The sequence below is a fragment of the Triturus cristatus genome, chromosome 5_2 (assembly GCF_964204655.1).
Source record: "Triturus cristatus chromosome 5_2, aTriCri1.1, whole genome shotgun sequence".
In the NCBI taxonomy this organism is placed as follows: Eukaryota; Metazoa; Chordata; class Amphibia; order Caudata; family Salamandridae; genus Triturus; species Triturus cristatus.
In genome coordinates, this window is record NC_140588.1 from 909,963,310 (window position 1) to 909,984,349 (window position 21,040).

The 21,040-nt window shown below is 42.5% G+C and overlaps 1 protein-coding gene across 1 annotated transcript in view; it reads right to left on the reverse strand.

The window, feature by feature from the left end:
- The window catches only part of CUL4B (cullin 4B), a 761,875-nt gene extending 741,997 nt beyond the window's left edge, over positions 1 to 19,878 (reverse strand). The window contains exons 1-2 of the mRNA XM_085608106.1: positions 19,737 to 19,878; positions 18,978 to 19,370 (exon numbers count right to left, since the gene is read on the reverse strand). Of these exons, the coding sequence (XP_085464232.1) occupies positions 18,978 to 19,370; positions 19,737 to 19,764 (421 nt within the window). The 5' untranslated portion in view covers positions 19,765 to 19,878. The remainder of the gene's footprint in view (positions 1 to 18,977; positions 19,371 to 19,736) is intronic.
- Positions 19,879 to 21,040: the final 1,162 nt, after the last annotated feature.

The window sequence follows — 21,040 nt, forward strand, 5'->3', positions numbered from 1 at the left end:
CCCAACGGATGGAATAGTTGCAAATGGAAGCAGACAACACGTGGTATGTTTAACATGAAGGGAAACCTAGGTGAAACTCTATTCCCTCTTTTGTCGCAGCAATAGCCGCAAGAATATCATCATCAATTTTAGTCGTCATAGACCTAGTGACCACTGCTACTGAAGAAGTGGCTACTGAGACTTGGCTGCCTCATCCAGGGGTGTGGAAATTAATAAAATATCTACTTGTCCATGGGGCAGGTTGCTTCATAAATCTACGTGTCCTGTAACAAAATCCACTTGTCCCTTTTAGTGCCATGTAATGCGGCGACAAATTACACCAGCAATCTCGTTAGATAAGAGTTCTGATATAGCATCCTTAATTATGCCAGGGCTCGTACCACAGTAGGGTTTGAATACTAGCAATTCCCTTATGGTTTTTTTATAACACACTGAGTTTTTTGGTTTCATAAATCATACATTGCATTATATACTGTTTAAAACATCCTAGCAGTGTTTGACTTGCATAAATACAGATGTGCACCTCAGCTAGCAATTCCCTTATGTTGCTACATTTCTGCAGGTCTACATACTGGGGCTGAAGGTAGGGCCCCTTTGAGTCTGTGCAAACCTACAAACTTGCATGTATTAAGGGATTTCACAATCAATCAATCATAGCATTTGTAAAGCGCACTACTTACCCGTGAGGGTCTCAAGGCGCTGGGGGGTGGGGAATGCTGCTAAAGCTCGAAAAGCCAGGTCTTGAGGAGTCTTCTCAAGGTCAGTAGGCCTTGGGTCTGCCGTAGGTGGATGGGGAGGGTGTTACAGGTCTTGGAGGCGAGGTGAGAGAACGATCTGCCACCGGAGGTCGCTCTTCGGATGCGGGGGACTGTGGCAAGGGCGGCGGAGCGGAGCTGGCAGGTAGGGGTGTAGAAGTTGAGTCGTCTGTTGAGGTATGCTGGTCCGGTGTTGTGGAGTGCCTTGTGGGCGTGGGTGAGGAGCGTGATGGTTATCCTCTTGCTGACGGGGAGCCAGTGCAGGTCTCTCAGGTGGGATGTGATTTGACTGCGGTGAGGGATGTCGAGGATCAAGCGTGCGGAGGCGTTCTGGATGCGTTGAAGCCATTTCAGGAGTTTGGCCAAGGCTCCTGCGTAAAGGGCGTTTCCGTAGTCCAACCTGCTGCTGACGAGGGCCTGGGTGACTGTTCTTCTCGTTTCAGTGGGGATCCACTTGTAGATCTTGCGGAGCATGCGGAGGGTGCTGAAGCAGGAGGAAGAGACGGCGTTGACCTGCTTAGTCATGAAGAGGGTGGAGTCGAGGATGACCCCTAGGTTGCGTGTGTGGTTGGCGGGTGTTGGAGCGGTTACCAGTGCGGTCGGCCACCAGGAGTCGTCCCAGGCCGAAGGGGTGGATCCGAGGATGAGGACCTCTGTCTTGTTCAAGTTCAGCTTCAGTCGGCTGTTCCTCATCCATTCAGCGACGGCCTTCATTCCTTCGTGGAGGTTGGTTTTGGCGGTGTGGGGGTCCTTGGTGAGGGAGAGGATCAGCTGGGTGTCATCTGCGTAGGAGATGATGTTGAGGTCGTGCAGTCGGGCGACGTGGGCGAGCCGTGCCATGTAGATGTTGAACAGCGTTGGGATGAGCCCTGGGGTACGCCGCAGATGATCTCGGTTGCTTTGGAGCGAAAGGGGGGGGGGGGGGGCGCGGACGCTCTGCATTCTGCCAGAGAGGAAGGAGGTGGTCCAGTCCAGGGCCTTCTCTTGGATCTCGGCGTCGTGGGGGCGTGTTCGTAGTGTGCGGTGGCAGACCGTGTCGAAGGCGGCTGACAGGTCCAGGAGGATGAGGGCCGCGGTTTCTCCGTTGTCTAGTAGGGCCTGATGTCATCGGTGGCGGCGATGAGGGCAGTTTTGGTGCTGTGGTTTCTGCAGAACCCGGACTGGGATGGGTCCAGGATGCTGTTCTCCTAGAGGTAGCGGGTCAGTTGTTTGTTGACGGTCTTCTCGATGACCTTCGCCGGGAGCAGGGAGATGGGGTGCTTCCAACTCTTTTCTAATCTTATCCCATACTGAAAAAGTATGGAAATTTACTCCTGACAGTGGCAGAAGTAAAACCTCTTCCAGGGTTGGGAAAAAAGTGGTTGGAGGAAAAATGTACTTGAAACATTCAGATTTTCACATGAGCAAATCTACACATGCACATTTGCTCATGCTAAAATGGAGTTCACACATTTTTTCGGAGTACTATTTCTTGGCCTACTTCTGTAAATTCTTGTGAATTCACGGAAACTGTATATAACACTTCTATGAATATAAAGCAATTGTGTATATAACAGACGTAGCTCTGCGACAGTAACATTCAGATCATTTGCATTCGGTGTAAAACCAGCCAAAACCGGCAAAGTGGCCCCATCAACAGATATGGGGCACATACGAACAAAAGAGAGACGGCGAGGAAGGGCGCCATTCAAACAAATAGTATGCTCCCAGGACATCAACGGAACTTCAAGTAATGCATAAGAGCGATAAGCTGCTGGAGCATTCGCTCTCGTATATTCATGAAACAAATCATTCCCAACCACCGCGGGAAAAGTAAGCCAAGAATAGAAAATCTTGAAGTGGTAAGCTGGGTCCACCTCGACCACAAAAATAAAGGTAGCCCCTGCATTGAGGACTCCATGATTAGTCAAGTGTGTTGTAACCGTCGCGCGGTTAGGTGTTGCAATAGCGACCAGTTGTGCCAGGTTAACAAAAGAAAGCAATCAACAAAACGGCAGCGCAAAACAAGGTCAAGAAACCTTTTAAAATTCAAGCTTGAAAATCCTTTAAATATACAGATATAGGAGGCTAAGCCCCCCCACCACGGATGTCTCCGAAAACCGGTGAGAGGGTATTGTGGACAGGCACAAGCGCTACTCAGGGGGTTTGTGAATAAGTACCAGACCAAACGTTGGTGCGCCATATTGCAGGTATTCTGCCCAAAAACACACAGAGAAACAAATGATTAGACAACCCAGAACACAAAACACTCCCAGATCCCTCAGGAATCTACGGTAACAAGGAACACCCTTTTGCTCGCACTCTTGTACTTGTCCACAATAAGATCTGACAGAGACACAAAACTGTTTAAAATATTTATTTGAACTAACGTGCCTTAACATGCAGTATACGTGCCACAACAAGCAGGAAAACGCATAGTACAAATACAGTCAACATAGTAGCTAGTCCATATATCATGAATGGAGATGTCATCATGAAAAGACAATAGAGCCTACCTCCCTCCCCTTGCTAAGAAGCAGTATTGTCATATATTAGAATTTCTCTGGGATTTGTCAGCAGACCCCATACTTTAGCCTATAGATGGTAGATCTACATCATAGGTGCTGTCTCGCTCTTCTCCCTGGAAAGGTCCCTCCCAAAGTGTGTGTTACTTATTAGTGTATACTAATAAGGCCAAAGTACGTTGTCCAAACTACAGTTGCATCTGTATGTTTTGTGTAAGGGCTAAGGCCTGGCCAGAACAAAATAACAAGGGGCATTGTTGTTCGACCTTGTTCACAAAGTTCAGTCAAAATCCCAGGAACTTGCAGAGAGTGAAAACAGCCATAGAAATTATTGCAAAAATAAAGTTGTGTAGTACTGTGCACACAGCAGCAAGCAAGTTGCAGAATACTCATGCTAACTCAGAGAAAAACGACAGTGTCCCTATGGGCCATGTGACACTTGCTCACATGGCATTTTAAAATTTTAGCCGGATAAGGCAGGAGGGAAATTGGTGTACAATTACTCCAACTGGATGGATCCAAAGACTGAGTTTTCAGAAAAGGAGTTACAATTGTTTTTTGGCACTGGGCCGAATTGCAGGGATTGGCTACAAATGTGCCAGAGCAGGGGGAAACAGTACTTCCGCCTATTCTTTCCAGACTCTGACTGGCATAGGATGCAATGGTGAGCACCATGGAGTGGCCAGAGCCAAAGCGTGAAAGCACTCCTCAAAGGGGTTCAAAATTGTCAAATTTACATGAGAGGGTCTCAGACACCTCACCTAGCATTGGTGGATTCGGGCTCTCTCTCTGAACTTCCAAGGAGAGATGTCCCAAGTTCGAGGAATTAATGCCTTCTAAAATTCTATTCATCTTTCCCACGGAAAATACTGCCAGGTCGTCACACAGAAGTTGTGAGGGCACTAAAGCTGGACTTAAGACAGTCTGGATTGAACAATTTTCTTTTAATATCAAACACCTTCTTAGTACTGTTAGGGGCAGCCAAAATGACACTGGCATAGAATTCAGCCTTGGCCTTTATAATTCCTATCATATATTTGGGTATGGCTCTTTTATCCTCTTCATGGTACGTTTTACACCACCTCCTTTCTCTCTTTGTAAACGGTTGTTTTAACAGCCTAAGTGAGGCGTTATAGCATGGTGCCGAGGATTTCCAGCATGATTATATTTCCTTCAATGGAATAACCAAATCCAGGGATTCCAAGATATGATTCTCCAAGATAGCATAGTTATCCTCTAGAGTTGTCTGAATCAACGGCAGTGGACAGCAAAAACCAGAGGTCAAAAGACAGTTTGTCTTCCTACATTTACCTTTCTTTCTCTGACTGTGAAGTTAGAGGATTTTCTCAAGTGAACTGTGTGAATCATGCTGTGATAAGCGTGTACAATGAAAGGCTGTAACATGTCAAGCTTTTTATCTAACATAACATTAAAATAGCTAATAAGCAAACTGTACAAATATTTCAAAATATATTTTAGTAATTGGAAGGCATGTTTTGCGAGGTGAAAAAAAGATCTTAATAGGATGAAAACAAAGCAGAACACTTTACTTAGTGATGTGAAAATGATAAATATTTTTGCTAAAACCCAATTTCCAAACATTATTTGTACGCTGTAGTTTTACCAGTAAAACTGCATGTTAGCGGGAACGTTTGTGGCCATTTCAATGGAAAATGTGCTGTCTGTGAATGACCACATCATGCTCTAATAAAACATTTACTAAAACTACGTTTTTAAAAATTAACTAAGAAATATTCCTGCCCTCACCCTGATGACAATGCTATTAGTGAACAAGGAGGCAAGTCAGGGGTCATGTGTACCCTATATGTGGGCTTGGTTTTTATTATACATGGAACACCACATTTAGTCTATTACATTTAAAGAAGTTAACAAAAAAGAGCTTTTTGGTACAGCAGATATGCTCAATTTTCACATTTGAAGGTACTCCTATTTGTGATAATAAAGAAAAGGGCGGCTTCATAAAATAACATACTTGCCTAGGATAACACAATATGAGATCAGTTTATGGGTCAAGTACATTACACTTAGGCGGAGTAGGTCTATTAACATTTTAATGATTTTTCGAGGCCTGGCAGGGGCATACAGCAGCCAAGGGAAATATGGAAGTTAAATGTGTGTCGGCTACAGCTAAACCCACATGAACAAAAAGACTCAGTAGAAAGGTATTTAAAAATGTAAAACAGAAGGTTGCAAAGTTTATTGGTACTGCGAACCAAAAAAAATAAAACATTGGGAAAAGACAGAATGAGGAAAAGGATAGGAGAATAAACATTTTTTTTTGGTTTCAAAGCACACTAAACATTATTTCCCAAAGTAACATAACTATACAGCCAAGGACTCATTTTCTATGACTACATAAAAAACTTACTTGTTCCTCTAGAATTTAACTTGTTATAAAGTCACAAAAGATGAAAAAGAAAATCGGTTTGATCCATAACAATGAACAGCAAAACGGTAACAGTTAAAAAGGCATACTGATCGGACCATTATGGCAAGAAACTTCAAACTACTGCACATAACCACCGTTTCCTTCCCACACATTCAAACCAGTATGTTATGTAACTCACCCCTGGCTCTAGAATACACAAAATTAGTTTGGACACCACTTAGTGGAATGTTTTTCAAAGCGATTTTAGGATAAGAAAAGGTAATGTACTCAAATTTATGGGCGGGTCAAGTGTTTTTCCAGAATGGAGTTTAAATCTCAAGTTTATCCAACATGTAAAAACACTGGATTGTAGACAATATGATCTGAACAAATGTAAGCAATGGACATTCTAACAAAGTCATAGGTAAACTACCATATCAAGTCTCTTGGTCATAAAAAAGGAGAGGGGAATAAAGCAGGTGTTCAAATAACAGAGGAATATTAACTTTTAAAACACCCTGTTCTGTCCTGATGTACCTAGAGAATAATTAGTATTAAGAGCTAAACCGCTACAGATTGCAGCAATGAAACAAAACTGAAGGGGAAAAAAATGGAGACAAAAATAAGTTTACAAAGAGGTAGAAGATGGCATCGACCAACATGGCCGTCTCGAATAGTGTGTTAGCTTCCAAAATAGAAGGGATGAAAGCAGTCGCAACCTCGAATAAACTCAACTCAGAAGAAACAGAAGTCCTCATCCTCCGCTCCACCCTCTGCATGGGACGACACTTGGTGGCCCCCCCTGGCTCGGAAACCCACCCACCCCGACAGACCATGCACGCAACCTCAGCATCATACTGGACTCATCGCTCACTATGAATCACCAGATTTATGCAGTCTCCACAGCATGCTTCCACACCCTTCGCATACTACGTAAAACATTCAAATGGATACCCTCCGACTTAAGGAAAGCAGCCACTTACGCCCTCATCACCAGCAGACTGGACTAAGGCAATGCCCTTTAAGCCGGGAGAAACAAAAAACTCCTCCGCAAATTCCAGACCGCTGCAGCCAGACTAATCCTCGATATCTCACGGCACACCTTGATACCCTAACGTGTGAGTAGTACGCTTCACACACCCCTGATTGATTGAAAATACACTTTGGGGGTACTTTTCTATTATATTGAACACAAAAAAAAAAATAGGATTTAACTCAAGGTTACGCGTGTTAGGTAACAAAATTGCACTATAATGCAGAGGGAGCAGGCATGGGGAAGACAACAAAAGGGGCCTACTACAAAAACACCGCTATTAGCCTCAGCACCTCATCAGAAAACAATGACATGATATCAGACTGTATGCCTTCCTCCACTGTGGTGCACAAAACATGCCACCCTCCTAAGTGGCATACTGACAAATGTGTTCACCCATGTGAAAAACAAGTGTTCCACTTTATTCTTCATTTAAAAAAATTAATCAGGCACACCATTCATGAACGGACTGCAACATAGGCACATTACCAATGTTTATCCCAATCAACTCTTAAATTTAAGAACCTGCTACAAAAATGTTTAACTGAAAAACATGGTTTTAAACAGCCATTTAGCAGCAGACCACTGCTGTATCGCAGCAAACGGCTTCAACTCCTCCTCTCCCAGGTACTAAGACAAAAAAAGTATAATTGGTATTTGCCATTCCCAATAAACACTTCCTACATCAGTACATAGACCTACACGGAACATGGTTTTGCAAACACCCAAATATAACATTTCATAAAACAGCTCATGCATATAAATGTATATACACACTATTTATATATATATATATATATATATAAATTCACTTAAAAACCATAGGTTTCACACACGTTCTAGTTAGGAATTAGCATTTTAAAAACCTTGCAAATTCACTTAAAAAACCATCGGTTTCACACATGTTCTAGTTAGGTGGACATTTCACTCGTAAAAAACCAATGAAATTCCCCTGTTATAGTTAGTTCAGATTACTATAACTCGCACGACCGTCACTCTATCACAAGGATGATGTCATGAGTGATGCCACTGACCAGGTTATGAGTGATGTAATATGTGAAGTCATCAGCAGTGGATTGCGGGCGCGCGAGTTATAGTTATCTGAACTAACTATAACGGGGGAATTTCATTGGTTTTTTACGAGTGAAATGTCCACCTAACTATAGCGATTTTTTAAAAATAAAATGTTTTTTCACCCTTCAGGGTCCTTCAAGGACCCCCTGACAAAGGCTAGGGGGTCAGGAACTCTCTACCCTGCCCCCTTTTCACATTCGCCGCCTCTCTTTTTCAGTGTCGCACCCAAAACAAACAAAATGGCGGCCGACACTTCCTGATTTCGACCGATTCGAACGTTGACTGACATGTAACCACCAATCAGAATTACGCTCGCGCACGTAAGGGTGCGCGCACGGTGCGCGGCTATAGGTATTTATGTACTTTTAACTGCAATTTTCTCAGGAACTACTGAACAGATGGACTCCATATATGCAAAAGGCACATGCCTGACCTGAGGACTACCGCTCTGCCAAATTTCAAGTAATTCTGTTCAGCCGTTCGGGCTGTACCTTCGACTAAAGGTCCTATGGGAAAATTAATGGAGAAAACGCGTTTTGGGACCCCCCCCTTTTTTCTCGGCCCCCGCTTGACGAATAACCCCGAGACTTTCAGGATAGGAGCGGAGCGCCCCATTAGTTTTGAAAATATCGCGAGGATTTATCAACCGGCGCCAAAGTTATTCAAAATAGAATTTTGAGATTTCCTATGGCTCCATGGATTTTAATGCATTTTCTCCATAGTTGTTGTGCAGACAAGTGTCCGCCACACACACACACGTATTGTATAGCATGAACTTGGACATCGGCTGCAGAGCTCTCTATACACGGTTGAAGTCAATGATGGAGTCATAAAGTGCCTGCGGGAGAAGCTCGAGTGGGATGTATCAGTTATTTCAACATAATTTAAAATTCAAAGATGTGTGTCGTCAACTCTTTTCTAAATTGAAGTAGGACTGGGGTAGCTCTGTAGATACCATAACTGGAAATGATATGTATCTCACCTTGGTACAAAATGAATGCAGAATATTTCGATGCCTACTGTCTATGTTGTAGATGTATATACATGTTGCGATGGCTGCATCCACAGAGAACCTTATTATTCATAATATGATTACAGTGGACAGAAAGAGCATCCAGAAAAATTCATACAATTATTACAGTAAATAAAAATCTGATAATACGCCAATTACTACATTTCTCTACAGTCATCATAACAACTAACTATTTCTAAGGCATAATTGTGCGACACTGCAAACAATCTTATTTTTAAATCATATTGGACTTAACACTACAGTGAAATTTTTTCTATTTAATCAAAGTGCATACTACCTAAATGTGAAGATTCGGCACTACCACCAACTACAAAAACAGGTGATGGATGAAATGCTTGAATTAATCTCAGCGACTGGCAGTCACTCGGGTCGCATCCCAATCCATTGTTTTTCGCTCAACATACCACCTGTTAGGACTCAGCCATATGAAAATCAGTCTTAACGCTGCTCCTCATGGGAACAGTCCATCCCAAACTGCCAAGCCAGGTTCTCCATGAACTGAAACACAAGCAAGTCCGGAACGGTTTCGCCCTTATTAGGGCTCTTCGGCCAGGTATTGCTTAGTTCCAATGGTAAAACGTCTGGGCATACCTAGCACACTTAGGGCGTCAAATGCAAAAACAATAGGATGATGGGTGGAATGCTTGAATTAATCTCAGCCACTGGCTATCACTCAAGCTGCATCCTAATCCATCGGTTTTCACAGTTCAGAAAGGACTGTTCCCACTGGAGCAGAGTCAAGACAGATTTGTATATGGCTGAGACCAAACTCAGGTGTCATGGTGTGCAAAATAATGGACTGGTGTGCCGCCCAGAGAAATTAATAGTGCCAGAGATTCATTCAAGCATGCCATCCATCACTATTTTGTATACCACTTTTTACCACGACATTGCCCAAGACGTTGTTTAGACTCGTCCCCAGTGGTTTTGGCACCATCTACTTCTATTCTGCAATATTTCAGAATATGTGGACAATACCTTGGCATGGCATTTGCAACTTATGGTACAGTCACGGAAGAGATGCATCCCAAATCCACACAAACTACCTCCACAGTTATATGGCTAACTACTTTAAGAAGACAACATCCTTCAGAAAAATGGTCTTTATTAGGACTGCACCATAACGGACATCAGAGGGGCGCGATTACAATTTTTATATTTCAAAGTATTACACGGTTGGTCCTGCACACCGCATAAGCTGTATGGAGCAGGTGTGCTTAATCACTCAAATTGTTGGAGATGGTCTTAGGAGGAGGGCTGCACTCTATTATACATTCTATGGAGCTGAAGACTTATAGGACATGCATCGGTGAACAATTATCTCACACTAATAAACGGGTCATGTGGCTATCAGTTAACCTGGCCACATTACATGACACAGCTGATATCTTACTAATAACAAAAAACAAAGGATGGAGACATCTGTAGCGGTGGCTAAGAAACAATCAACTCAACTAAAATACGATTCATGGTTAACTGATCTCATAAGAATTACCAAATGCAAGGTGGTCACATGCACATTCAATTACCAATTAGATACTTATTAATACATTTGAGGTACTTCCTTACAAAACAAATTTCTCATTAAAGGATTTTGACAAACAATCTCGCGTCCCCTCCAGTGCCCATGGGTACATATCAACTTGTTCGAACGTAATGATGGCAATTAGGACTTCCACCACAAGCAACCTTGATTGACAAATTAGCCATTATACGGCCTTTTGTGGTTTGGGCTTTTGAACACTTGTGGACCGTTATTACTGGTTTCATCCCGTGTAAAATGTGATGATTTACTCACACGATATGAAGAGGTACACTGCCTCTCGTTATGTTCTTATTCTTTCTTCTAAATGCCAATAAATCTTTTCTTTTTTTAAATTAAAATACAATAACAATGTAGAATATACATGTTGGGTGCAAACAACCTCTCTCCATCTACGCATCCCAATAACTTTAATTTTGCTCAGCGCAAGCTTGTTCTTTGGTAAAAAAAGATCACAGGAGTAAAATCCGGAATATTCTTCAAGGAAGACCAATTAGTTTCCCTTATGCACACTTAGACATAAGCATTATGGCTCAATCAACAATAATCTTGGATATGCAAATATATTTAGACCACATTCTTTCACACCAGTTATCACAAAGTAAACGTTTAAAGGGGGAGGGGGGGGGGAGCAATCAAAATGAGATTTAAATAGTCAAGAAAATTAAATTCTGTATACACTGGTGTATGCATTATATCTACAGAAATGCCCTGGTGTAATGGAATCTGTATGGAAAACAGATGGCTCCTGCTCAAAGCTCACAACGCGTCTACTACCTGTAAGCTAGAGGAAGGACACTTTTCTTCTTACTCGATATCCCTTCTTTCACACATCATATTACAGAGAATGAATAAAATAAATCATTCTGAAGGGAACAGCTCGCTTTTAGCCAAAGTCGAGGACAAATTTAAAGACCAGTCTTTGGAAGCTCCATTGTGTAATCAATATAACATCCAGTGTTAACAAGAATTAATGTGGTGCTATAATGTGAGTATTTACAAACTAAACTCTCTGATCGTCTTTGTAGAACTCAAGGAGTTTGCAGTTAGTTCAAAATGATGAAAGTTTCATCATGTGTACGGCGACAGTACAAGAGCTACTAGTAAAAGAATGTATTTGCTCAAATTTGGCACTCTATGCTTGCAATTGGTGTAACCATATTTCACAGTCCCACCTTCACAGAAAAATGTGCACCAATATCCCAGTGGAAAACATCTGCTTCACCAATCTCCAGCAAGTGTCCAAAACTTATATCAGCCTCCAAGACCGATTACTGTGAAGGAAAGTTTAGAATGTGGCCTAGCGGCTAGGGCGATCTATCTCAAATCTGGGGAACAGGGTTCGAGTCTCGGCAATAACACTCAAAATCCTGTGATTCCGGGCAAATCAACACTCCTTAGGAATGACTGGGAAAAAACAACAGTTGTTACACTAACTCAACCCTTGCATGTAACCCCCGTCTACCATTCAATTCTACTTCTGCTAATGCATAACACTAATACATACACATAGGTATGGCTTGAGTTGCTTGTTGCAAACTGACTGAAAGACTGACCACGGTGGGAGAGACTATATTAAGCAGTCTAATTCATAGCCCACAAATACAAGGTATTCCATTTCAAACCACGAGTGACTGTCTTTCCCTCTTAATGAACATTTGATAGGAAAGCTGGCAGCAACATTATTTTGGTCTGGGCAAGAATCCCTTGGATCATACTGAAACTAATAATTAAGCTTTTTACATTGCAAAACCTTTAAGTAACAGATTCCATTTCTCACTGGTCACTCGACTACAGAGTGAGCTCTATAAAAATGTGGCAGTCCTGATGAAGATGTTTCACGCAATAATGCGAGTTGATATTATTGCAATACACCACAGTAAAAAAAGAATTGGATGAACAGAATTCTATAATATCTAAAAATGAAACTTATCAAATGAATAATGTCTATATTGTACTATATCAATGTATAGAGTAATAGCGATTTTGAGATAGTATCAAGACCCTTTTTGTCAACAGGAAAAACATATGATGATGAGTGTTTGATTGGAGGAATTAGTGAGCATGGGGTATGTGTGTGAGAGGATGAGCTTACTTTATTTTTTATACAAATAAACATAAAAATAATTTCTGTTTCTCATGAGACTTATGTTTGATACATTCAGGATGTAATGCCCGATTATAGGGATGTACAAATGTGTTGAAAGAATAAAAGACGACAAAATCACTCCGAGCTGTACATATGTATATATATTTTTGAGATGTATTATCAGAAGTAGAATTGAATATTAGTCAGGGGTTGTTGTTTCTATTGCTATTTTTCCCTGGCCCAGTAACTCTAACCTACCAGGGGGTCGCTCTTTAAGCATTAAAAAAGGCAGTTTTATGCATGAACATTTGCTACAGATGTAAGTTTTACAAACAGTTATTTAGTGGTATTCCAGCAGAGGGAGAACTGAGAAGGGGCAGCAAAAGAAAAGTCCTTACCGAAAACTCAGTAAGTCATACACCTCTTTCAATGTTCAACAAATCATCAGTTTTTACCAGATTTGACCCTGTGCTAACCCACAGTGAGTTTTCAATTCTTCAAACCTTAAATAATCCATTACGACCCAGTTGCAGGTCTTTTAAATCCATGCAAAATGTCTGTATATGGAGCACATTACACAGTATACCATTGTTTTTGTTTCCAAAACAGACAGTCGGTAGCCTATCTATTCTGACCAGTATAAATACATTTTACTTTAAGCTTATTCGTGGTCGACTGAAGTCGACATCAGACGTGCCAGGAAACAAAATTGCACTGTAATGGAGGGTGCAGGCCAAGGAGACAAAAGAGGAGACCTACTACAAAAACAAGACTTATTAGCCGTAGCATTTTGAATAGCAGTATGACATGATATCAGAATGTATCACTTTCTGCACTGAACAGAACCAGCTATCCTCCTTAAGGGTGTAATGACCAATGGGTTCACTCAGCATGTGAAAAACAAGTGTTGAACGTTGTTCTTTATTGAGAAAAGCAGACATACCATTCATGAGTGCCAGTTACCAGCTTAGATGGTAACTGCAGGAATGATCTACGATTAAAAGTGTGCTCATTACATGTATACGTTTATCACAATCAACTTTCACGTAAGAACCTGCTAAAAGAATAAAGACAAGCAAGGTTTAAAAACAGACACTTAGCAGTAGACTGTTGCTGTATCCCAACGAACAGCCTCAACGTTATCTCCCAGTTACGAAGACAAAAAGAATAATTGGTATTTGCCAATTCCAATAAGCACTCCCAACATCCGTGCATAGTACTCCCCAGAACATAGTTTTGCAAACACCTGTTTAAGGTCGTTGATTAACCAATTCCATAAAACTTGCATGTATGTATGCATGTATTTGTATAGCACAAACAGAAATAACGACTGCAGAATACTGTACGGGGTCAAAGTAAATAATCAAGACGGAAACGAGACACAAAATTGTAATTGGATGGGAAGCAGAGTTCTGGGAGGAGAAATTAATATTTACTTTATCGTGACTTAATCTTTAAAGAGATGAACATACAACTCGTTTTTAAGTTGGACAGACCCAAGAGGGAAAAATATCATGTTTATTTGGATCGTAGTCCAGTAAACCAAAATGTAACTGACATACAGCAACCTACAGTGATCAAGTACTAAACACACTCAATTAAAATACGCCTATATAATTGTACACAGGAATTATAAATATATAACGACATACTAAAAATTACTCATAAAATACATTTATCAAACACCCAAATACTTACGAAAAAAGCAGTTCTTAATGTAAACCATTCCAACCCCCTATTTATTTCACTTGCTTACAGCTTCTAAAAATCTCCCAATTGCACTAGCAACATCTAAAAATCGCATGTCATACAATAGGTTTATATACTGTCGCATAAAATTAACTAAATAATTACAATCTATTAAAATATCCATACTGGAACATTTAGCATTAACCCACATAAATGTTCTGCATCCATCAAACCCCACATCACAGGGAGGAAGAGAAGCCAGGATTTAACCCTGCCCGAAAATTAAAAATCTCTGTAGGCCAGATTGGGTTTGAAATGTCCAAACGATACAGAAAGTGTGTTGCTTTCTGCCACGAATTTAGTAAGTACAGAGCCGAGCTTTTTGTATTTATTTAACTCAAATCCTTATCTCTGGACTTCGTAGAGGCATTTTCCGTTAGCTTGGTTTGTACTTTAATTGAGATACCGCACTACCGAAATTAAATAGATTTAACGAGGAGTCCACATCCTTTAACCAACATCTAGTATCTCTTGCCCTACGCAATTCACAATGGCATATTTCTTTCATGCAAAATTGGGACATCTATTTAACATGCTTGCAATCTCAGCCAAAATCGTAATGTGATAATAGCGGAAATATGATTCCACAAGGTTAAGCCAAGTTCTAAACGAATGGCTTGTTAACTCGACGACGGTGGAAGGCCTAAAAGATTTTGCAAGCATTTTCCTTCCATTTTATTACCGTCATGCCGCAAACCTAGACTTAGGACCTCTGTATCAAACAACAATTGAGGAGATACTATACTTTTGAAGGCTGCAATCACCAGGGATAGGGAAGGGCAGCCGAATTCTCTGGCAAACTCCTTCAACCCCCCAGAAGTAAATGCTCTAACTTTTAACCAGTTTAAATGAGAGTTCCAATGCAAGTTATGTGAAAACGTTATTCCCAGACATTTGTATGCAAAAGCTCCTCAGCTCATTTTTTTGTCACACCTTATTTTTAAATTATTTTCCTTGCAATAATTACTAAATACGTCCAACCCATGATCGGGCATGAATCGCACACAGACACAGTCATGGAATCATGGAACCTATTCCTTATTTTGTTGCTTGAGAGCCCAATCCACATATACATTTTACTACCAATACTAGATCATAATTAACAGTATTGAGATCAAGATATAATAGAGTTACTAACAGCCGTTCACATTTTCTTTATACACTTGTGATTTGACAATTTTTGTAGAAACCAATGTCATTGGGCCTCCTGTCAGACGTCAGCGGACTTTAAATTGGGCCTCCCAGAGAATTCCTCCTACAGAAAGGGACAAGGCAGGGATGTCCTCTATCCCCGATTTAATTTGCTCTGGCACTTGAGCCGTTGGTGGCATGGATCCTTCAAGACCCACTAATATGGGGGTATCCCAATAGGTGATGAGTGTGAAGATCGTATATCCCTGTATGCGGATGATCTCCTGCTGTATGTACAATGTCTGCGGCAATCAGTAGATGGAATTCTGCAAATATTCCGCATTTTGGGTGATTTCTCTGGCTATCGCACTAATTGAGATAAGTTCTTACTGTTCCCGTTGGCAGAGGGCATCCCCCAATTAACCTCCAGATGCGAAGTACCGGTGGAGTTAGTGGGGTTCAAGTATCTGGGGATACATATAACGAGAAATCTGCAAAGTTTTTATGACCAGAACCTGTTACCCCAGTTGACCAGATTTTGGCGGGATGCCCAAAGATGGAAGGTACTGCCACTGACCTTGATGGGCCGAGCGGCACTATTCAAAATGATTACACTCCCACTGCGGCTGTATGTCTTGCGGAATATCCCATACTGGATTCCAACGCAATTCTTTGACTTAACAGAGGCAGAACTACACTCTCCCTGCTGTGGAATGGAAGGGCCTCACGAATAGTGCTCTCTAAGCTGCAAAGGGGCCTATGATGGGGGCTGGCGATCCCAGATGTGAAATTATACTATTGGGGTTCTCAGCTGGTTGCGGTGAATGTCTGGCCATTTAGTGATCGGATGGAGCCGGCATATGGTGTAGACAGATTAAATATGGGAAACAGGGGGTAGAGCTCTCTGCTTTACGGTAGAAAGGGAACCAAGGACCTGCCGACACATACACAAACAGTGACCAAAATAGGGAGGGGTGAAATACCTGGGCTGGAAAGACAGACTAACAGATGACCCGCCTGTGGACGGAGGACCAATTGGCGGAGGTGAGCAAGTTAATGGGCTTCACCAAATGGTAACTACCAGGGTTGAAAAAATTGGGAGATGTGGGGAGAGGTCGGGCCCTTGCGACATTTCAGGTCCTCCAACAAGAATATGAGATAGGCCCGGGAGAGTGGCTGCACTACCTGCAGCTGGGCCACGCGTAACGGAGACACATCAAGGAAGGGGAGGATATGGCGGAAGCATCCCCTCGAGAGGACAGATTGTTGACAGATCCCCTAGTAAAGCAGGTTCTCTCATTAATATATAAAAAAAACTAGTGAATAATGCATTGTATTCCATGGGATGGTTGCGATCAGTGTGGAAACGGGACATAGGCACAATGGAGGATTCAGTTGGGGTGGAGGCCCTCCAGAGCCCTAGGGAAGTTGCAATAAGCTTTTGTTTACACCTAATTCAATTGATGACCATCTATAGAGTATACTATTCCCGCGGACTGTTGCACCGACTAGGCAAGGCAGACTCAGCCCTATAGGGGGTGCTGTCAGGAGGAGTGTACTTTCCATCACATCTGGGAGGGTCACGAAACTCAGAAATATTGAGGCAGAGACATTACGCTGCAGGTAACTGGGCTGACGATCCCTATGGAGCCACAATGGTTCCTACTGTGGATAACTGGGGAAGAGGACTGGCCTAGATACACCACAATATGGCTGGCTCAGGCAGGCGTGGTGGCTAAGCGTAACCTGGACAGGTGCTGGGGGACAAGGGCACTCCCACAAGTAAGGGACTGGCAGACCGACATGGACTGGTGCTGGCTAGCGGAGCGTACAGTATATCAAAGTAGAAGGATGTACTAAATAATGAGAGAGAAAAAATCTGGGATCAATGGCGGGGCTTCCGGGGGCTGTGAGGGAGGTTTGAACCTGTGAGCTGAGTACGATATCCTTATGGTAATACCTCTGCAGACAACAATAAGATAAAAATGTAAACAACTGGTAAAAAAAATCACCTTTGTTATCTGTGTCACTGATGTACTGCTATTATTTTGGGTTGGTGTAATAAAAATATATATATATTTTTTTTAATAAATTGGGCCTCGCACAGCTTTGTACCATTAAAAGTAAGCGTGGACCCAGGTAGCCAAGTCTCCTGTTCATAAATTCTAGTATTTGTGTCACATTTTGTTCCAACAGTATTTTTCCATCAACCTACTTAGGCCATGTATAGTCCAAGCATCATCCAGAGGATTTCTAAATTACAGTATGGTTGAGCAGCCCAGGGGATACCTTAATACCAACTGAGAGCAAAGAACTCATTGCAAACACAAAACTTAATAACTTTCTAAAAATCAAAAAGATGGTTAAATGGGTCATATACAATGGCCTCCTATATACAGTATCTACATTAAGATTAACAGCCCGAATGATAAAGAATAACGCAGGAACTCTGCTACAATTCATCCAGTAAAGTATTATTATAGTATGGCTCGGGATCTTCAACATCCACCACAACAATACATGCATTGTTGCAGTACAATGTTTCATTTGTTTATGAAGAAACATCCAAAACTGCACTTTTCCACACCCCACTACAGAAATGAGATTATAGATTAGCTTTAAAAAGATTATTTCCCAAAGAGTAATGCGCTGCGCGGTCGATGTCAGCAGCAACTTGAAAGTACTGCCACTGATACAGTTTTAATAAAGATGCAAGAGTATGCAGGTTATCCTAAACTTCAGGTTAGAGTCATTCCAATGGGCATCGAGCCTTTTGTGAGTAAAGATGCGAGATACCGATATGGTCAGTAAAATAGTTGTTTGCACCAATGAAGCTAATTCAGATGTCTGTCAAGCTTAAATGCAAACAGGATGTTTAACAGTGGGTCAGATAATACAATCTTATGTGCTAGCTACCACTTTAACACAAAAATGTGCACACAAATCCGATTAATTATGTTTGCACTAAATGACAATGTATAGCTTTCCACTACTTAACGGTAATGGGAATGTGCGGGTAGAACGTAGGATTGTGTCAAGAGTACAGGACTTAAACTGAATAGATATCAGCAGTTTAAAGTATGGCTCCATTTTCCCATTAAACTCAAGAAAACATTATACAAAGTGCTAATTATCAGTCACCACGCCACATGAACTCCAATACACCACCCTGTGCTTCAAATTACCTTCTAGCCTTCAAGTTTAAATGGGGGGGCGCGCCTAGAAGGTGTAAACACATTAACAGTTGACAACCACTGCAGGTAGAATATGTATCGCTGTTTACCCTTTGTTACATGTTGCTTATGTAAAGTACAAAGTTAATTAAGCGATTGTTAAAATGTATTTTAAATGTATAATGTGCAAAGAGCCATAAAATAAAATGTTTTAGAACGCTGTTGTAAACATGCCCACTGTTTTACAATAACATTTTGATTAAACCACACCGCACGTCTGCCAGTGCAGATTTGTAATGCACGTACGTGTTACCGAAGAGATGTTTTCACAGGCTGAAGTCATGAAAGGTTGTGGTCGGTGAATATGTTAGAGAACATGTAGCTCGCTTGAGGGCAAGTGTCAAGGTTTGCGTTTATCACCTACTGATTAGTCCGCGGTTTCCGCACTGCTGTGTGCTTGCAAAAGTGAGTGACACGCAATCCACCTGTTGGGAGCAGTCTTACCTTTGAAGTTCTTTATCACCAGCTTCTTGGCAGATCCAGGCTTGCTGCTGGCGAAGCTGGAGACCGTAGCAGACTTGGTGAGGCCATTGGCATGGTGCCCACCGGGGGACAGGAGAAGGCTCTTGCTCTTCAGCTGCTGGGCGGCGCATGAAGAGGAGGCGACAGAAGGCTCTTCTGCCATTTTCACATCGAGTCCGATAAAGTCCAGCGAATCCTCAAAGCGTAGCCTCTTCTGGATGTGGTTGGCCTGAGGACCAGAGGATCCGGTGTGTCGCGGAGACGAGATGGGATCGCACTCTTCCTTGTCACTACTGTTGTTAAGCTTCCTCTTCTTGGAGGCGCCGCTGGCCTCAGGCCGGACCTCCGGTACTGGGGGGTGCGGGGTAGAGAGACCTGTGGGAAACATGAACACACACAGAGATAACCAGCCTACTCAGCGTAAGATAGGCCCGTGGGGGCCAAGGAAGCCTACTGTGTCTCGTTCACTTATCCCCCCATAACATCAGTCATTACAATTACACCCTGCCACTGCCTACACTCAACCAGCTCCCCACTGCTGCAGGACCCTTGTTATTGTCAATAGAGCCTCAAAGATGGCTACGTTTCCGGTTGCAATGCATTATGGGAGCCGTGTTAGACAACTCCTGATGCCGGGTGAACAGATTGACTTGTATCATCATCCCCTGTGTAAGACAGATGGTCTGTGACTACAAGAACATATGTACTGTGTGTGCAGGCACTAGCGGTGCCGTCACCCACCGGAAGTGCTCTGGCCCGGTTCTTTCATAATGTTCCTCGCCGCCCCCCTCCTCCGCCTCCCTGTAGCAAGCACGGCAGCTCTGAACTCCCTGTGACTCGCTCTACGCGACGTTACATTCTGATTGGCTGGCGCCGTTTATAACGTCATCATGCGTGTGTGGTAGCGATGGTATCGCTTCAATTGCCCGCCCCTGCCCTCCTCATGTTATCCGCGTGCTAACTAGCATTTGTTGAAGGCTAGTTAGAGGGAGGACCCCGCCGATGGAAAGGGGCGGGGCTAACTGCACGCTGGTTTTGGGAGAAGGGCGGAGTCATGTCTGCTGAGATGGCAGGCTCCAGAGGGATTGTCACAGGCGGATATATTTGGATTCAGCGCTGGCGCGAAGGGGGCGTGGTTAGGACCAGTCCGTCTTTCCAGCCAATGGTTGTAACCATAGCAGAGGTGTGGCGCACGCTGCCTAGTGTACCTGTCCACCCTCGTCTGCTCTTCAATGGTCAGTTGTGTGGGAAAGCGAGTTACCCCAAATTATTGCACATTTCATCTGAATGCCTGGATTACTTACGTAGTATTTATCAGTCCAAGTCCTGCTCTTAGCCGTTCAAGTCTTAACAACTAACTAATGCTGGTAAAGTACTCCTTCGTGCCTTGTCCTAGCCATAATAAACGAGGCAAGTAGAGAGCGGGTGTACAGTAACAACACCCAAAGTGGTCAACACTAACAGTGTAAACGAAATAGCCATTGTTACAGTTTAGTCAAATAGATTTTAATAATTCAATTCAATCCAACCCATATTTGCCAATAGTCTGTCACAAAAACTTTTTTTTCGCTTTTAAACAATAATGATGTCACAGAAAATGACATAACCTGACATTTGACCCCTTGATATCGCAGGAAATACCACCGTGATCTCGATCAAATCGCAATACGACTGTGGGCCTTTTATGATGCATTCTGTGGGTTGGTCCACATTCCTAATGCACAGCCTAGCGCTGTGTGCTCGGTCTATGCACAATCCCTATGCAATGTCTAGTGATGCGTGCTGTTGGTCTATGCACATTCCATATGAACGGCCTAGTGCTGTGTGCAGTGGGGCTATGCCAGTGGTCGAAGTGGGGGAAAAAAGTAGGGGAACTGTGGGCGGAGACTCAGGGGGCGGGAATAACCCAAGGATTGGATTAGTGGGCGGAGTCGGAGGTGTGGCTAGAAATAGCAAAACATACCAATTTTTTAACGTTTGGCATTTCACTGACCAGTTACAGCTTATAACGTTATTTAATACAAAGAATCAATAAACATGTTTAT